We start from the raw sequence: 16,623 nt of genomic DNA, 5'->3' as shown, positions 1-16,623 counted from the left end.
TAGAAATAAGGTTAAGATCAGAAAAAGACAAGATGGTGCCCCGCTCAATAGTAATCAAAGCAATATCAGGATTGGATGCTAAAACAACAACAAGTTTGATTTAGGAATGATTTGAGAAGACTTATTATTGCTTTTACTGATTTTTTTAAATGACTAATAAAAATAGATAAAAGGGAGTTTTATCTATATATTCGGACTCATCATTGTTGCTTCAAGTTAGGAAAGATATGGAAAGGTGGTTCTATTGAGCTTCGAAGGCCATTAGAGATTTTGTTGGACCAAAACATTCTTTCTCCTTTGTCAATTGAATTGCACGATACTGATGCTTCACTTCGTTTTCTCGACTCAAGGGAAATGGGATTCTCTTTAATAGAATCAAGTAAACCCGAGCTTCGAGCTATTTTCCCGACATTCGGAATTTACATATTGTTGGAGTATTCCGTTCAACCATTGACAATTTCGGGCTTTATACTCAAAGACAACATTCCAGTGGAATGTAACAGATTCAGTAATGGAAAATTTTTACCATATTACGTTGCAGTTACCCAACAAGAAGTTAGCATATTTCGAGATGACGTAATATTTTTAAGAGTGTGATTCACTATTGTTTGTTTAAATTATGAAGCAAAAACCATATTCGTCAGGATGACACATCTGAACTAAGAATGTCCACGAAAGCCATGACTTGTCATGTGTATAAACGAAATGTTGGAACAATTACACAAGCACTTGAAGTTGTTTCTGGAACGTATGCGTTTTTTTTTTTTTTTATTTTTTTTCAAAATAATGCTTTTATTATTTCTTTTTGAAAAATTGCAAGAAATAAATGCGAATTTGGATTCGAGACATTAAGCGAGGCAAACTTCTGGAAGAATGTATTTCAATTTACAAGTGCAAAGTTTGCTTTTATTTAAATGCTCACACGATTTCTTTTGACAACACTGTCCTTTCGTTCGTTCAATATTTCTCTTTTTGCATTAATCACCACAAATCTATTTGAAACAGCAAAACTGATGAAGTTGCCATGCAAATTAGCACATACTTCACTCAACAGTTGGCACAAGGAGCTTTGAGCAAATTTGGTCAAATTGGACGTAGAAAAGTGACAGAAGAAGAAGCTCTGCTTCATTATCTAGCATCCGCTGACTATGCTTCTCAATACAACTTTTTCACAGCCTTCTCACAAACACTTCCTCTTCCTCTTCCATTTCCTGCTGGCGCTCCTGTTTCTCCGTCTACTCTGCTTCCATCGTCGTTCCATTTGGGCATCGGAGCCTCTGCTCTTGCGAAGCACATCGCTCAAGACAGAACAATCCGCAACACTCCTCACATGGGAATGTGCATCCGCGACAATCACTACACATTCACTGCTTCTGCGCCCATCCCTCCTCCGCCTGCTCCTTCTTCGTCTGTTGCCTCCTCGTCCTCTCTTCAACCGGTCGTGCCGTCAAAAGCAGGGTCGCTTCAGCTTCGTGAGGGAAATATCAGCGAAGCTCGTAAAGGAGAAGCAAAGCAGACAGCAGATATGACAAAGGCAGCAGCGGATGTTGATGTGAGTGGGCTGATCCAAGTGACAGATGCTTCCTATCAGCTGAAAGCAGAGGAGAGAGCAAAAGAACTGTCAGCCATTCAGTTGGAGAGCCTCGAAAGCAGAGAAGTGGAAGACACGCTCATCAAAGTCATCCAGGCGACTGCTGCTGCGAAGACAGCCGAAGCACAGCTGGCTGCAAAAGGCGGAGAAGAAGAGGAAGAGAAGGTGGAAGAGACAGAAGAGATGGACTTGACGCTGTTCCCTGGGCCGCACCATGCATTCACCACCAGTTTTGGACCGTTTGCGTCGCTGTGGCGTGTTGGTCTGCGTGCATGGACAGTCAACAACAACGATGTCAGTGAGGTACTGGTGGCGCCGAAGAGAGATGCATTGGGCAGAGCGAGTGCAGTGGAGACACCTGAAGATGAACAAGAGGCAGAAGAGATGAATGCCCTGTGGAGTCTGACAGATGCAAGTAATGGCAATGGAAATAGCAGCACAAGTGGCATCAATAATAATAATAATAATAACACAGGAGGAATAGATGGAGATACATTGAACTCAGGTGAGAGAGGGCCTGACACACTGAAGCGCCTTGAAATTGAGCGAATGAACGGGAACAATGAGAACGACATGAATGAAGATGCCGAAGAGATCTGGGGCGATCCGTCTTTGGGCGAGATTGATGTGGCGATTGAGCGGCAGAAGGAGAACAGGACGAAAGGAGCAATCAGAACAAGAGAATTAACATGGCGTAATCTGATCTCTTCGGCAGATGTGGTCATCTTCAAGCGGACGAGTCTTGTGCTGGATGTGCATCATCTGCACGACGAAGGGTTTGTGAGGGGAAATGAAGAAGAGGAAGAAAGCGAGGACAGCGAGGATGAGGAAGATGAAGACGAGGAAGAGGAAGGAAACTCAAAGAGTGAGAAGAATAAGAATAGAAAGGGGAAAGAAAAGGAGAAAGAAAAAGAAAAAGAAAAAACGAAAGAGAAAGAGAAAGAGAAAGAAGAAGAAGACAAAGAGAGCCAAGCAGACGAGGAAGAAGTTGAAGAAGGAATACCCAAATATACTCGTCTGCTTATCAACGAAGATGGCTCAGTTGGGACTCTGCCAAACAACGTTGTGGTTACACTTCCTCGTTCATTTGACTCGTATTCTCTGTCTTCTCTGTCATCCTCTGCTTCTTCCTCTGCTTCTGCCTCTTCCTCCGCCAACCGCTCAGTCAACCATTCATACAACACCCTCCGCCGCACCGCCGCACCTCCCTCTGCGCCTCGTGTGGTTATTCAGCACCAGATCCACCTCTGGTACAGCAAATACGCCACGCCAATGATGCTGCAGAGGGGCGAGCAGCTGTGCGCAGAGCTGGCAGTGAACTTGGGGCTGCCTTACGATGCCTTCCAGCGCGAACTGGACGGCAGAGAAAGTGACATCTTCTTCTCTCTCTTTTCACGCAAAGTCAGCCCGATCCCGTCGAGGCAGGCGATCAAAAGAGGAAAGATCGAGAACCCACTCCCATGTCGTATAGGATGGGTGAGAGAGGCGTTGCAGTCTGTTTGGAAGGAAGATGCAGAGAGAGATAGAAGACAGAAGGAAGAGGAGGAAGGCGGGGCACTGGGGCCATCGCTGTCTATGTCGCCTGGAATTAGTCGGGCAGGCACTCCATCTTCGAAATCGTTTGAGGAATATCCATCGAATGATGGAGAGCACCAGGGGCTGTCCATTCAGACACCCGATGGACTCAATGGAAGCAGCAGCAGCAGCAGTGGAAGCGATCTGATGGACAAAATGAACTACAACGAGGCGCCTCAGCCACTTCAGAGCCCAACTCCCCTCACTCCTTCAAGAGACGATGTGGCTGGCTCGTCTTCTGCCTCTTCCTCGTTCGAAGAAGAGGCATTCACATCGCTTGTCTACAACACTCCTTTCTCTTCTCCCCGATGGATTCCTTCTCTTTCCTCTGCGCCTGCACTGAACAGCCTGTTCTCTTTGCCACATTCACTCCCTCTTCTTCTGTGTGTCAGAGGAGAGTCCGTGACAGAGCTGAGTCCGGAGGCAGGCAGCATCAAAAACGGAGCTAATTACATTCTGATCACACCGCCGCCTGTGAGAGTAATGACCTGTCTGTTATGGACAGTGGATGACGAGGCAAGAGAGCTGAAGAGGATACAGAAGAAACTGAAGGTGCTCAAGAAATTAGAGAGAGGAAAAGACAGAGATGATGATGATGACGACGACGAAGATGACGAAGATGAAGATGAGGAAGAAGAAGAGGAGGAGGAAGGAGAGAATCCAGCGTTCCCCACGTTTGTTCCCGATACAACTGGACTGACATTCAGCCGAACCTGCCAGCTGGCCTCCTTCATTCAGCATGTGCTCAATCCGAATGTGATGCACCTGCCGACCTTCACTCTTCCGCCAATGACCACTTTGAACGGAGAGAAAGACGTTCCCCGCACAACACTCATCACCACTCCACTTCTCCCTTCAGTCACTCGCTATCCCGTTCCCACTTCTGACTCTGACTTCACTCACCTGTACACTTCTGCACACAACAGAGCAGAAGCCAAGTTTCTCGCCACTCTTCTCCCTCCTCAGCCTCTTCAAGACCCTGTTCAGCTCAACCGCTTTGAGATACATCCGTTTTTGTCTCTTGAGCCTCCTGCTGTCATCTGCTTCCCCACCTCACTCACCGACCCTGATGTGGCCATGTTCTGGGAATGTCTTGGCACAAAGAAGATACCCGCTGTGCTGGGCGAGTGGCTGGACGATGAGTTCGACGATGATATGGACATGGGCGAGAGGATCCTTCCGCCAGAGATTCCACACGGCCGTCTGACTGCCTCACAGCCGGCTGCTCCTGTTCCGTTCCCGTTTGTGTTCCGTGTTGGCCCGCCGAACAGCGTTGCTCGTACAATCGTTGGCAGCAGCAAGGCGAAAGCGCGGCACATCAGAGGTGCTGCGAGCCAGTTCATCCACGCGACGCATTATGCACCTTCGTCAACTGCACCGCTGTCTGTTGCTGCGCTGGGGACGAGGAAAGATGCGGCTGTTGTGGTTGAGCCAGGGAGAGTGTGGCTGTTGTCAAGCAGCGATGTGAATGGGGCGGTGCTGGACAGCGCCTTGCAGAAGGCGAAGATGTGGTCGGGAGATAGATTCATACCGTGTGGAGAAGGTTTAACAGTGCAAAAGGAGGAGAGGATGAGAGATTTGAAGACGGATAGGGACGAGGGAAGTGCGTTTATGTCAATGATGGAAAAATCATCATCATCTTCTTCTTCTTCATCTTCATCGTCATCCTCTTCTTCTTCTCTTTCAAGTTCATTATCAATTGACCAACCTCTAAGTGAAGCAAGCATCCTGGAAGAGATTCTTGCATCTGCTGCCACCAACAACAGTCGAGTAAAGTCAAAAGACGACGATGACGATGAATTTGATGGTGACAGCTACAAAAACGAAAAAGATCAGGCTAATTCAAGCTTAATTCGCAATGCTTCTATTTATCTATCACCCATTGAAGTCCAACGAGGAAAAGAGCCGTTGCTATTCAGGATATTGTTTGACCGCTGGTGGCTTCCGCCATTGGCTGTTAAACAGGATGAAAATGAGTCAAATATCGAGCAGGAACAACAAGCAATAAAGAGCAGGAGAGATGAAGTGATGAACAGAAGATCAAAGCAATTAAAGGCTGCTCACAGCAAAATCCTTGTGTCTCATCCAATCACATCTAAAGCTCTTGATGGCTCATATTATACAGTATCTCAATCTAACATCAGTTCTGCTCCTATCTTCCAACTTTCTTGAAAATTTTTGTCTTTTTGTTATACTCCAATTTTATTCAATTCAACAAGTGTATTCTTAATCTTTTTAACTTATTTTTTATTGTTTTTGTCTTTGCATTGCGTGATATATTATGGATTTTTATAATTTGCTTTTTTCATATCATTAATATGTTATATTTTTTCGTGTTTTTAGAAATTTAAAATAAAACTTTTCTTTGACGAAAATGTGTGAAATGCGATGTGAAATAAAATGAGATGCATTACAAAGAAACTTATTTTATAAACCATTCGCTTAGCGCTTTGTCTGGAGATTTTGACGTTGAGAAATTGTCTAATAGAAAAAATGTAAAATAATAAATATCCAAAAGATAAAAATAAAACCTTTTGTGAAAGCAATATTTCTATCGATCTCAACAGTTCATCCTTTTTGCAAGATTGTATTTCTTGAACTGGTTGCGCTGCTATATCAGATTTTTCGAATGCAATTTGAACAAATTGATGCTTTTTCCTAAGCATCGGATTATATTCCTTCCAGCGTTGCGAATTAACTTCGTTCGCTAAATTTTCATCTGCTCGACTCTTTGAAACAACGGAATCCTCATTATCCATAAAGCAGTGAACAAATAGATAACTCAAAGATATTATTATGTAACAATCAATTAACTGGATTCATCTTCACTCTTGTTATATTTTAATTAGAAAATGAATGGGAATTATTTTGAAAAACATGAAATAATTTTACCCAACACATTTTTTTAATTATTGAGAATTGTATTAAATGCAACCTCCTGCTCCAAGAGTTCACTCGTCATTGACAAATGATATTTTTGGTTAGCATCCATGAGAAATATTTTTATCTAACATTAAAAATATCCTCACTTTTTTTGCAAACTAATTGTTTAAATGATTTTGAACTTCAGGTGCTGCTGACTCTGCAAATGCAAAGATGAGTTGCATCAAAAACGGTTATTATTTTGATCCATTGTTGGCTGAATTTGTGCGACCAAGTGATAGCCGGCCTCGCCTTATTAATAGAGGTTTAACGAATTGAACTTTCATGCTGCTTTTTTGAAACCGAAAATTCATTTTTGTTTATTTATCGAAACTTAGGTTACTTCGCACGTTTGTATACAATGCTGAGATGCGTTGCTTCTTTTTGTAAAAATCTTCCGGGAAAAAAACAAATTGTATTTCTCGGAGCTGGCTTTGATAGTTACTTTTTGATGCTTGAGGTTGAAGATTTAACCATTACTAAAAATGTACTTTATTGAATCTTTTTTTCCCTCTTCAGAAACAACTTCCAGGTTTGCATTTGTGGGTAGATGTGGATCTGCCAGAGGTTATTGAAATAAAGCAGCATCCTTATTCCAAAAAATTTTCAGCTCAACAGCAAGGTTTGATGATAAATATTTTTCGTTTCTTCAATGTGATGCATGCGTTTTTTATTATTTAAGCTGTGTACAAGCTGGCAAAAGGAAATTTACTGAATATTCAATCAATACATAAGTGTCTGATTGATTCAGGAATTGACTTTAACATACCGACTTTGTTTATATTGGAGTGTGTGACCGCATACATTGATTCAGGAAAAGTGCGGGAGCTGTTAGCTTATATTGCAAATCCTCGCGAAGCATTGTCGAAGCATGCTCTTTCTTCTTCTGTCACTTCAGAGTCAGCAACATCATCAGCAACTCCATCCACCACTTCTGTTCCAACAGAAGTGCATTCACCTTCTGATGAAGAGCCTTCCGCAGATTCCTCTCTTAAACCAGAGGATATTGCTGCACTTCCATCAAGATTCCCTGCTATGGTTATTGGATATGATCCAATGTCAAAAGAAACAGACAACTTTGGAAGAGTCATGGTGCAGAATTTGAGGGTATTCACTTGCAATTAGACAGTTTTTATTTATCTTTTTCATTTAATATTTTTTGAATATTTGGAAAAAAATATTGATTTATAATCAAAACAGCAACGTGGGATAACCATGCCATCTCTCATGGCATTCCCAACATGCGAAGCCAGAACAGAATCACTTCGGACAGCTGGATTCAGCTTTGCAAAGACGATTGACATGAAAAAGGCTTATAATCTCATTCCTCAAGTGGAAAAGCAAAGGTACAAAACAATTGTGAATTCTTTATTCATTTGAAATGATTTTTTCTTTTTCTTTTTCTTTTTCTTTTCTTTTTTTTTTTTTTTTACTTTTTTCTTTTTTCTTTTTTCTTTTTTCTTTTTTTTTTTAAATGACACAATTGAAATTATATTAAACAAAACAGAATTCAGACCTTAGAGCCGCTGGACGAGTTCGAGGAGTTCTTTTTGCTGCTGTCGCATTACTGCATTTGGATTGGATCCAACATGATTCCAGAGAATGTTGGCATTGAAGACGAAAGCCTTCCTACGCTTGCACCACCAGCCATTCCAAAGATTTCTCATTAATGCAATACCCTCAAAGGTCTTTTATGTGGAGATACACAAAGAATTTTGAAAAAGGATGTGGTTTATTTACATTCATTGCTTTTTCTTTCCTTCCTTCCTTCTTTCTTTGTTTTTTGTTGTTGAATCATTTTGGTTTTGGTTAAGTTTTTATTTAAGGCATTAAGACATTCGCCAGCATCTCCCTCTTTTATTTAATTATTTTTTGTTTCAAAAGAGCAAAATTTTCCGAACGAAGGAAAAACAAAATTTGTATCAATCAAAAAAGATTCGTTAAATTTGGTTGATTTCATATAAGAGCTATGTTAATGAATGTTTTGCTTTTGAAATGAGTGCAAGAAGATATCAATTAGAAGAAAGGTCTAAGAGATGATAAGACATGTGTAAATACAATTTGTATCAAAAAAATTATATCTTTATTTAAAAAAAGCAAATATTTTTTGAATTATTGGAAATTGTTTACTCCTCCATCTTCTCCAATGCATCGGGATCTGCTTGTCCCTGTCCGTCTCCCTTCTTTCTCTGTCCGCTAACAATATCGTCAATACGAAGCAGCATGCATGCAGAGTCCACAGATGACTTGAAGGTCTGCACTTTCACGCTGTATGGCTCCCACAGTTCAGATTTGTTCACATCCATCAGCTCGCCTGTCTCACCGTTGATGCCCCACAACTCCACAGACGATTGGATTGATTCAGATGAGGCAGAAGCAGAAGAAGATGAGGCGGAGGAAGCAGATTTGGCTTTTAAAAGAGAATCAATGGACACTTTCTTCCACATCTCATGATATTTTGCACGGAGCTCTGTAACACGACGGATAACAGAGCAGCCACAGTTTTCAGCTAATGTGCGTGGGATAACCTCGAATGCCTGTGCTATTGCTTTTCTTGGCCATTGAGCGACTCCTTCCTCTTCGGCAGCTGCTGTGAGTGCAAGAGCGGTAGAAACTGCCATCTCAGTTGCTCCTCCACCGGGCAGAAGTCGTGGGTCAACAAGAATGTTTCTAGCAACGCACATTGCATCCTGCAAGTTGCGCTCGATTTCGTTAAGAACATCCTTTGACGAACCTCTCAGGACAATGGTGCATGCCTTCGGCTCTTTGCACTTCACAAAGTATGCAAAGAACTCATCACCAATCTGCTTGACTTCAAACAGGCCGCATCCTGTTCCGACATCAGTGTCTTTCAACTCTTCGGCTTGGTTCACAATAGTGGCGCCTGTTGCTCTGCTGATTCTGTTGTTATCTGTCTTTCTAATACGACGGATAGCAGAAATGCCTGCCTTGTATAAATAATGTGATGCAAGATCTGACAATCCTTTTTCAGTTACAACAACATCGGGCTTAAGTGCAATGATGTATTTGCACATCTTTTCGACTTCTTCTTCTTCGGCTCTCAATAATTTCTCCCAATCTTCTTCTTTTGTAACAACTGTCGAGGTTTGACTTTCTCCTTTTTTATATTCCAAGGCGCAATCCAAAAGAACAATTCTTGGATTTTCAATACGTCTCCGCATAGCAGGATGTGTAAGATCCTTGTTTATCATAACACCATCAAGAACTTCGCTCATTGATTCTGAGCCTCCTGGTATTTTTTCGACTTTTGCATAACGCTTAATATCAATTTCTGGAACTCTTCGTGCGCTAGGATCTGATTTCCCTTCTGTGTTGTGGTAAATTGTGACTCTGCGAACAGCTTCATAGGCCAACTTGCACATCATTTCCATCCATTCAGATGCAAACTTTGTTCCAAGAGTTGTGCGCAAAAGAGAGTACATTTCTTCTTTGTTATCAACATCAACCTAAGATTGTTGTTACTGAATGTATATTTCAAAATAAAACTATTTCATACTGGTTTTGAGATTTTGTCGCATACTGCAATTGCAGTCTGAAGAGCGCGCTGATAGCTATGACAAATAATAGTTGGATGAAGGCTTCTTTCGAGCAATTCTTGGCTTTGGGCTAAAACTTCGCCAGCTGAAAGAAACAAATAAAAAAAAAAATTCAATAAGCATTTGCCCAAATTCAAAATAGATCACAAATAAAATAATCGTTGGAAATATTTGTATGCAAACAAAGAACAATGACAGATGTTGTTCCATCTCCAACTTCTTCATCCTGAGCACGTGACAGTTGAATAATTGTTCTTGCAGCCGGATGCTTCACATCAATTTCTCTTATGATGGAATTTCCATCATTCGTCATTAGAATAGATCCGCTTGCACTTAAAATCATCTTAAGCATTGCACGTGGTCCGAGGCATGTCCTGAGAACATCGGCAACTTCCTTTCCTGCTTGAATATTCAGTTTTTGTGCGCGATAGCCGGTTTCTCTCTTCGTAGTCGCGTCTATATTAACACAATAATCAAATTAACTTCAAAAATCTTAAAGAATTGCAAACTTAACACAAGAACATTTCCAGGTCGCATCATTTTGTTGAAAACCTTTGATCCGTATACCATAGTTTTACCATTGTATAATCAAAAAAATAATCAGCCATCTTTTGTAATTATAATTCCAATTGTTGTGGTTATCATGTGTTATAAATGTTCATTTTATTAGAAAAAGAATCAGAAATATTTAATTTGTTGTGAAAATACCGTTTTTTTAATTATTGTTATTGTTATATTCCAATAATTCTTCTATATCATTTTCGAGGCCTTTTCAATCACACATTAATTGACCTTTGTTTTGTTTGTAATTTTTCGATGTCTTTTATTAGAATATTAAAACGATATTTCGATCGTCATTCATATATGTTGGTAAAGATCTATAAAGTTGAGATCCATAACGAAAGTGGACCGGACGTAAGTATCATTTCTTTTTGAATGATTTCACATTCTATTAGTGAACCTATTTGGCCACATGATGTGGCAGGTCCTAATGTTGAAATAATTCAAAAGAAAGTACTCACAGAAGACAATTTTCTTAAATCCTCATTAAAAGGAATGAATGCTTCAAAATCAAAAGAAGACGAAAGCGAATATAATTTTTCTGTCAGAATTAAAATGTTGCAAGAAAAGGGTTCTGACATCATTCACTGCGACCAAATTCGAAGGATATCTACATTTTTTGCTTATTCAACAATATTTTCTGTTTGCTCACGAGCTCAAACCCTCATGCAGTCAACAATTGTACCATTGCAACCAGAGCTATCAATTTTACCTATTCGCTTTCTTGGAGACATTTTTTATTCATTAGATTTTTCACAGCATTACATTTATCCATCATGGCAGCCCTCCTCAGAATCAATGGTTTCAAAAATTGTACAACTTAAACACATCACGGAGCGAATTCTTTCTGTTCTCCAGCATTTCTTATGGCTTCGACAAGGGGAATTGCTCTATGCTTTGATGCTTCTTGAAAAAGCTATTACAGGAAGAGCAACTTCAAAATCGTTTAAATTGTCTTTTGAGAATGCTTCTATGGCACTTTTAATATCTGTTATGATCTCGCATAAGTGTAACTGTGATACTCCTCTGCCAAACAAATGGTGGTCGAATTTATTCAATATTTCATTGAATGATGTTAATCAGTCTGAAATCGTGCTTCTTCAGGCAGTTGCTTTCCATGTGCCTTTATCAAGCGAGGTATACTCGCTTGTTGCAGAAACGTGGGATAGGATTAACACCGTTCCTTTATCGTTTCCTTTTATAACACCCCCACATTGAATAATGTGATTTTACATTTTGTGTTTGCAATCTTCAAATTTTAAAGCTGCATTGCAATTGTTTTGCTTTTAATTCCGTCATTTTCTATGTTAAAGTTTGCATATTTAACTATTTCTTTATTATATTCTTAATTAAGTTGTCATGTTTTATAATTACATATACATTTATTTACAAATTTAGGTGATCTAACCCTGATCATTAATTTTTAGTTTTTTTTATCATCTTCATTTGTAATTCCCCTATTTGAATGAGATGAGCTTTTAAGGGTTACACATAGCTCAATTTGCATAAATTTGTTAAAGTTGATTCTTGTTTTAACCCATGTATATACACTCTTTCTCTCTTATGAACAAATAGAATGGACCCACAAGTTGATAATTCTGATTTTTTTTTCAAAAAAGAATCAAAAATCTATGATTCAAAATGGATTTCCTTTAGAGAAATTCATTCAAAAGTATTATTCAGAGGCTGTAACAAAAAAAGTCGTTGAGCAATGCTGTCAGTTTTTTTCCAACTACAGGCTCAAAGGAAATTATTCAATTTCATTTGTTGAAGCCCCCCAATTTAAACAACAGGATTTGACATTAGTATGTTATCAAATAGCAAATATGTGGGATGATTTGAAAGGAGATGCAATTTCTGATGAAACCACTTCCGTAATTGTTCGACTTCTTCCTGATGAGTTTTTTCAAATAACAACTGAAGATGTAATGCTTGAAAAAGCTATTCAAACAGCAGCTCCAACAACTTCTATGATAAATAGCGGCTTATTAGATGCGATGTCTGAATCAAATTTTGAGCTTGAGAGTTTTTTACAACGAAATAAAAGTTTATTTCCAATTTCTGCATCATTTTTAACCGTTTCAAATATTATTTACTTTATAATTCATATGCATTTTGTATAGATAAAATTCATCTCGTTATTCTTATCGAAAATTGGCTTTTGGTTCCTTTTCAATTTTTAGTTGATTTTATTCGCTCAATTCAGTGTGAATTGTTCTCTTTCTTTTTTATATCGTTTAAATTTTATATTCGACTTATTTTTTATAGATCTTCCCCTGTGACATCACAAGGAAATCCAATAATTTCTTTTCTTCTTGTTGATTCCACAGTATCTGGCCGGCAAGAAGAGATAAAAGAGCAGCTTTTGTCAAGTGTTTTTCCAACATCTTCTGTTATGGCAGATTCTCTAACAATTCGCCCTTCCTCAGATTTGCTTGAAGCATTCATTTCTGGCATGTGCTCTCAGATTGCTGGAAACGCTTATTCTTCTGATTCTTTTCAACTTCTAATGTCATGTCTGGGGTCGCACGATGAATGCTGGTCTGAACTAAACGAATCTTTTAATTGGAACGGCTTCTCAATGGTGGAGATGTGCAAGCAGCTAAAGGTGTGTCGATGATGTTATTTTTATTTGATTATTTTTTTCTGACAGTTATATAATCTTGAAAGATGCAGCGGTAAATCTTCAATTTGGAGCATGTCATTTGAATCATTTAATTCTGCATTAACAAAAATGGAAGAAATGGATTTGTTTCAATTTATGGAGCAGCTACCGTTAAGGTATTGACTTGAATTTTTATTCTGAAAATACATAATTTCTAACTTGTTCCTTTCCATTTAAATATGTGTTATTTAATCAACTGATTTTTAATTTTCAAAAAACGGCAATCATTAAATATTTATCCAACAAGAGTCACTTCTCATTTGATTGATCAGCAAGTTCCTGCTGACGAAGTTAAAAAGATTCTGATTGACAGTTTTGCCGAATGCAAACGGGCTATTGGCAGAATAGTTGGCCACATTTTGTTTTGGAAGGAGTTTCTTCAAATTCTGCATCCTGCTATTATATCCGAGGCGATCGGAACTGTTCGCAAACAGCTGGGGCAGCTGGAAGAGAAATGGGAGTCTCGCGAAGTGAAAGAAGAGAAAAACGAAAACAAGAAAGAACAGGAGTTCGGAGAAATTATTGACGAGGCGATAAAATCGGAGCAACTTCGTTCGAAGAAGAGGAACGAAAAAGCGTCTTTTAGCAAAAAATCAGACGGGCTTGTTGACATAACACATCTTCAAGGGAATATTCGGGGAGCTAATCTTTTGTCTGTTTTGAAGAAAGACCAAGAGAAAAGAGAGGCTGAAGAGAAAAAAGAACGAGAACAACAAAAACAATATGCCGAGCGGAGAAAATTGTGGCGAATGCGACCGCCTGTCTTTCGCGAGGCTCTGTTTGAAACAAAGGAATTGTCACTCATTGGTTTGAAGAATATTAATTAATGAAAGAGAATTTAAATAATTTTTTACAAAAATATATTGTTTGTCATTATTTGAATGCTGATTGTAATCCAACCTTTTGTTCATGACAGATATTCTCACCGACATTTCGACTTCTGCTGGAAGAAGCAGCGACTTTCCTGAGCTCTGCACAGCCTTCCCGCTTTTGTCAGAGTTGCTGAAAGTTTTGTGTAATCTCAACAAGTCTGGTGAATTATCGCAGTCTGCTATAATATCAATCATTAACAATTGCTTGAGAATAATTGAGGAGCACAAGTGTTCAAGCGAATCGTATGGCCCATTTGAAGTTACCCCTTTTTCCTAAGTTTATTTATTTATATATGTATTTTTTTTTTTTGTTTTCTATTTTTTTAAATTTAGAATGGTAGATGAATGTGGATGTCTTAGTTGCCTATTTGCTGAAGAGTATAACAGAATCAAAGCAATTCTTTCTGAGGAAACAATAAACGAGCAGTCAATGAACGAAGCCATGTCTTTTCTTCTTCTCCCATCCTGCAAAATCCCGAATCAAACATCGCGACAGCCTGCTTCTCCGCTCGGAGATCATCTGCTTATGTCTCTCTTCATTTCACAGACACAAGACATTCGGCCTTCTTCTCTGCCTGACGATACTTCTCGGCTGTTTCAGTCATCTTCTGAATCGCATTCATCATCAGACGCTTCGGCTGATTCACATAAGCCTCAGCTTTCCAGTGTGCTTGATAAGATTTCACATGCACAGCTTTCAATTGCACGACGCTCGGCACCTCACGCAACATTTTTAGATACAATTGACCCTCCGTTAATTGCGCAGAAATGTGTATCAATTTTGTCGGAGTCACTTTTGCATCCAATTTCTGAGATAGATTCTCTTCCGTTGGTTTGGAGCAAGAGAACTTGCACACTTTCATTTCAAGAAGCATCATTGTCTGCATCATCGTCATCATCATCAACAGAAGCACTGCAATCTTTAAGTTCATCCACTTCTGATTCAATTCACTCTTCTGCTTCTGTTGATTCTGTCATTTCACCTGCTGATTATTCTTCGTCATCGACTTTGTATAATCGTCTATTTTCTCTCGACAATTTCGCACTTGGAATTCTTTTCACGCTGATGAGAAATAAAAAAGACAGAGTTGTATATCTTTTCCCTCTTTTCAAGCAGTTTTTGATGAAACTTCTGTTTTATTCTTCGAATAGCCAACACAAAAAAGAAGGACATATTCAAAAGGAATCATTGTTACAAGAGAAAGCAGATGAAAAAAGTGGAAAAGGCTCCAAGGAGAAACAACACAAAGTCACGAAAGATGCAGAAAATGAAGAACCCACTAAACTCAAAGATGAAACCGGAAAAGGCTCAGAAGAGAGTCAAAAGTTGGAAACAGAAAAGAAAGTGACAGAACCTCCAGTAGAGCAACCAGTGAAGCGAGGCAGAGGAAGGCCAAGATTGCACAAAGAAACAATTCCACAAGTTGAACAAGAAAAAGCCAAAAAGGAAGAAAGCACAGAAGTTGACTTGAAAGACAATGTTAGTCCATCTATTGAATCAAACACTAATGATGAATCTAACAAAAAGAGTGAGCAATCTTCTGGGACAGAATCCGTTTCTGAATCAATTTTAGTTCCGCTTCCTGCAAAGCCTCCAATCAGAGAACACAGACGAAGGAGAAAGAGGCAATTTTTTGATTATGTCAGTACAGTCAACTGGGATGTGGATGACGATGACGATGACAGCGACGTGGAGATATTAGATGAGAAGCCAGTGCCAGGAAAGGAAGCAGCAGCGAAAGAACAGAAAAAAACAGATTCTTCAACAAAAGCTGCTAAGGATGCAAAAGCAAAGAGAGGGAAAAAACAAAGTGCAGATGAAGATGAAGATAATACTGAAGATCAAGTGAAGAGAAATAAGAAAGGAAAAAGTGAAACATCAGCAGAGCCGAAAAAAAGAAGGGGCAGAAAACCTAAAAAAATAACGGAATCAGAAGATGAAGGAGAAAGTCAGCAGAAGGGAAAAGTTTCGAAGAATAAGTCAACTACATCTAAAACAGCCAAAGACGAAGAAAACAAGCAAGACAAAGCAAAAAAGACTAAACAGAAACAAAAGAGTCAATCTGAATCTACAATAGACTCCGAATTGAGGAATGTTTTAGAATCAGAATTGCTTTCATTGGAAGAATGTTTGGATGAAAAGACCTTTTATGAACGAGTGAAAGATATTGCTCGCAGAGACAGAAAGAATAAAGAAGACAAATGGAGCAAAGAAGACAAAGAACAGCTCGAATATTCAGAAAAATGGCAAAAGATTGAGTGCTTGAAGCAATCAATTAATGAGGAGACATTTGATTGGGAAAGCGAGCAAATGAAGAAGGAGAAAGGACTGTTAATTTACGAGCTATATGTTCTTGGGCGTTGGTGTAACTGGCTGAGCGACGAAGATTTCGCAAAGCAAGTTAAAAAGCCATCAAAAAATGATGCGAAATTAGCTTCAGTCAGTATTTTCCTTCGATGTGTGCGCAGATTGTGGACAATGGGACTGATTGGCCCATCACACGGAAGAAAAGGTGGTAATCTTTGTGTAGACAAAGGAGAGCACTGGGAGATTATGTGGACGATGGATGGAGAGCATCTGAAGGAGATGAATCTGGCTGCAAGGCAGAAGAAGTCGACAACAAAAAGCAACGAATTACATAAAATGGAAGGGTTTGGCAGACGTGCAATGATGAAGATGCATAAAGAGAATTCTGAAGAACAAGCTCAAAAGAAAAAGAAGTAGTATTTATTTATTTATTTCACAAGAATTATAGAAATTTTTATTTTTTTGTTGTTGTATTTATTTTGAATGAACTGTGATAAAAAAAGACAGATAAATTGTACATACAAAAAAGTATAAATTTCATTTTTTGGAGGAAAAAAAAAAGAATAATAGCA

General features: G+C 39.0%; 5 protein-coding genes across 5 annotated transcripts; 3 read left to right on the top strand and 2 right to left on the bottom strand.

Annotated features, from left to right (window-relative positions):
• The first annotated feature begins 14 nt into the window (after positions 1-14).
• MONOS_6494 (uncharacterized protein) lies at positions 15-5,541 on the top strand. Its single transcript, XM_067876733.1, has 5 exons — positions 15-93; positions 167-591; positions 645-748; positions 821-898; positions 1,006-5,541. The coding sequence occupies exons 1-5, from the start codon at positions 33-35 to the stop codon at positions 5,336-5,338; spliced, it is 5,001 nt and encodes a 1,666-aa protein (XP_067731909.1). The 5' UTR covers positions 15-32; the 3' UTR covers positions 5,339-5,541.
• Positions 5,502-5,939, bottom strand: MONOS_6495 (uncharacterized protein). The gene is made up of 2 exons (XM_067876734.1): positions 5,698-5,939; positions 5,502-5,647 (listed from the first exon to the last, which is right to left on the bottom strand). The coding sequence occupies exons 1-2, from the start codon at positions 5,923-5,925 to the stop codon at positions 5,609-5,611; spliced, it is 267 nt and encodes an 88-aa protein (XP_067731908.1). The 5' UTR covers positions 5,926-5,939; the 3' UTR covers positions 5,502-5,608.
• Positions 5,940-6,061: 122 nt separating this feature from the next.
• MONOS_6496 (putative tRNA wybutosine-synthesizing protein 4) lies at positions 6,062-7,944 on the top strand. The gene is made up of 7 exons (XM_067876735.1): positions 6,062-6,146; positions 6,237-6,353; positions 6,427-6,548; positions 6,608-6,710; positions 6,771-7,195; positions 7,289-7,434; positions 7,596-7,944. The coding sequence occupies exons 1-7, from the start codon at positions 6,095-6,097 to the stop codon at positions 7,756-7,758; spliced, it is 1,128 nt and encodes a 375-aa protein (XP_067731907.1). The 5' UTR covers positions 6,062-6,094; the 3' UTR covers positions 7,759-7,944.
• Positions 7,945-8,033: 89 nt separating this feature from the next.
• MONOS_6498 (chaperonin containing TCP1, group II (cytosolic)) lies at positions 8,034-10,215 on the bottom strand (the record flags this gene model as incomplete). The annotated part of the gene is made up of 4 exons (XM_067876736.1): positions 8,034-9,555; positions 9,606-9,730; positions 9,829-10,101; positions 10,155-10,215. 4 exons carry the CDS (start codon positions 10,213-10,215, stop codon positions 8,215-8,217), a joined length of 1,800 nt encoding a protein of 599 aa, XP_067731906.1. The 3' UTR covers positions 8,034-8,214.
• Positions 10,216-12,904: 2,689 nt separating this feature from the next.
• Positions 12,905-16,612, top strand: MONOS_6499 (uncharacterized protein; the record flags this gene model as incomplete). Its single annotated transcript, XM_067876737.1, has 4 exons — positions 12,905-12,987; positions 13,119-13,678; positions 13,788-13,986; positions 14,077-16,612. The coding sequence occupies 4 exons, from the start codon at positions 12,905-12,907 to the stop codon at positions 16,466-16,468; spliced, it is 3,234 nt and encodes a 1,077-aa protein (XP_067731905.1). The 3' UTR covers positions 16,469-16,612.
• Positions 16,613-16,623: the final 11 nt, after the last annotated feature.

The sequence above is a fragment of the Monocercomonoides exilis genome, assembly GCF_001643675.1.
Source record: "Monocercomonoides exilis strain PA203 chromosome Unknown scaffold10-1930038, whole genome shotgun sequence".
In the NCBI taxonomy this organism is placed as follows: Eukaryota; Preaxostyla; order Oxymonadida; family Polymastigidae; genus Monocercomonoides; species Monocercomonoides exilis.
The sequence above is the reverse complement of the archived record's forward strand: the minus strand, read 5'-3'. Positions and strand labels throughout refer to the sequence as shown.

Coding starts and splice junctions, on each gene's coding strand:
- MONOS_6494 (XM_067876733.1), top strand. CDS start 33: ATGGTGCCCCGCTCAATAGTAATCAAAGCAATATCAGGATTGGATGCT. Junction 749..820: donor CTTGAAGTTGTTTCTGGAAC/GTATGCGTTTTT, acceptor AAAAATTGCAAG/AAATAAATGCGAATTTGGAT. Junction 899..1,005: donor TTTCAATTTACAAGTGCAAA/GTTTGCTTTTAT, acceptor TATTTGAAACAG/CAAAACTGATGAAGTTGCCA.
- MONOS_6495 (XM_067876734.1), bottom strand. CDS start 5,925: ATGGATAATGAGGATTCCGTTGTTTCAAAGAGTCGAGCAGATGAAAAT. Junction 5,648..5,697: donor AAATATTGCTTTCACAAAAG/GTTTTATTTTTA, acceptor TTTTTCTATTAG/ACAATTTCTCAACGTCAAAA.
- MONOS_6496 (XM_067876735.1), top strand. CDS start 6,095: ATGCAACCTCCTGCTCCAAGAGTTCACTCGTCATTGACAAATGATATT. Junction 6,147..6,236: donor ATTGACAAATGATATTTTTG/GTTAGCATCCAT, acceptor TTTGAACTTCAG/GTGCTGCTGACTCTGCAAAT. Junction 7,196..7,288: donor TCATGGTGCAGAATTTGAGG/GTATTCACTTGC, acceptor TAATCAAAACAG/CAACGTGGGATAACCATGCC.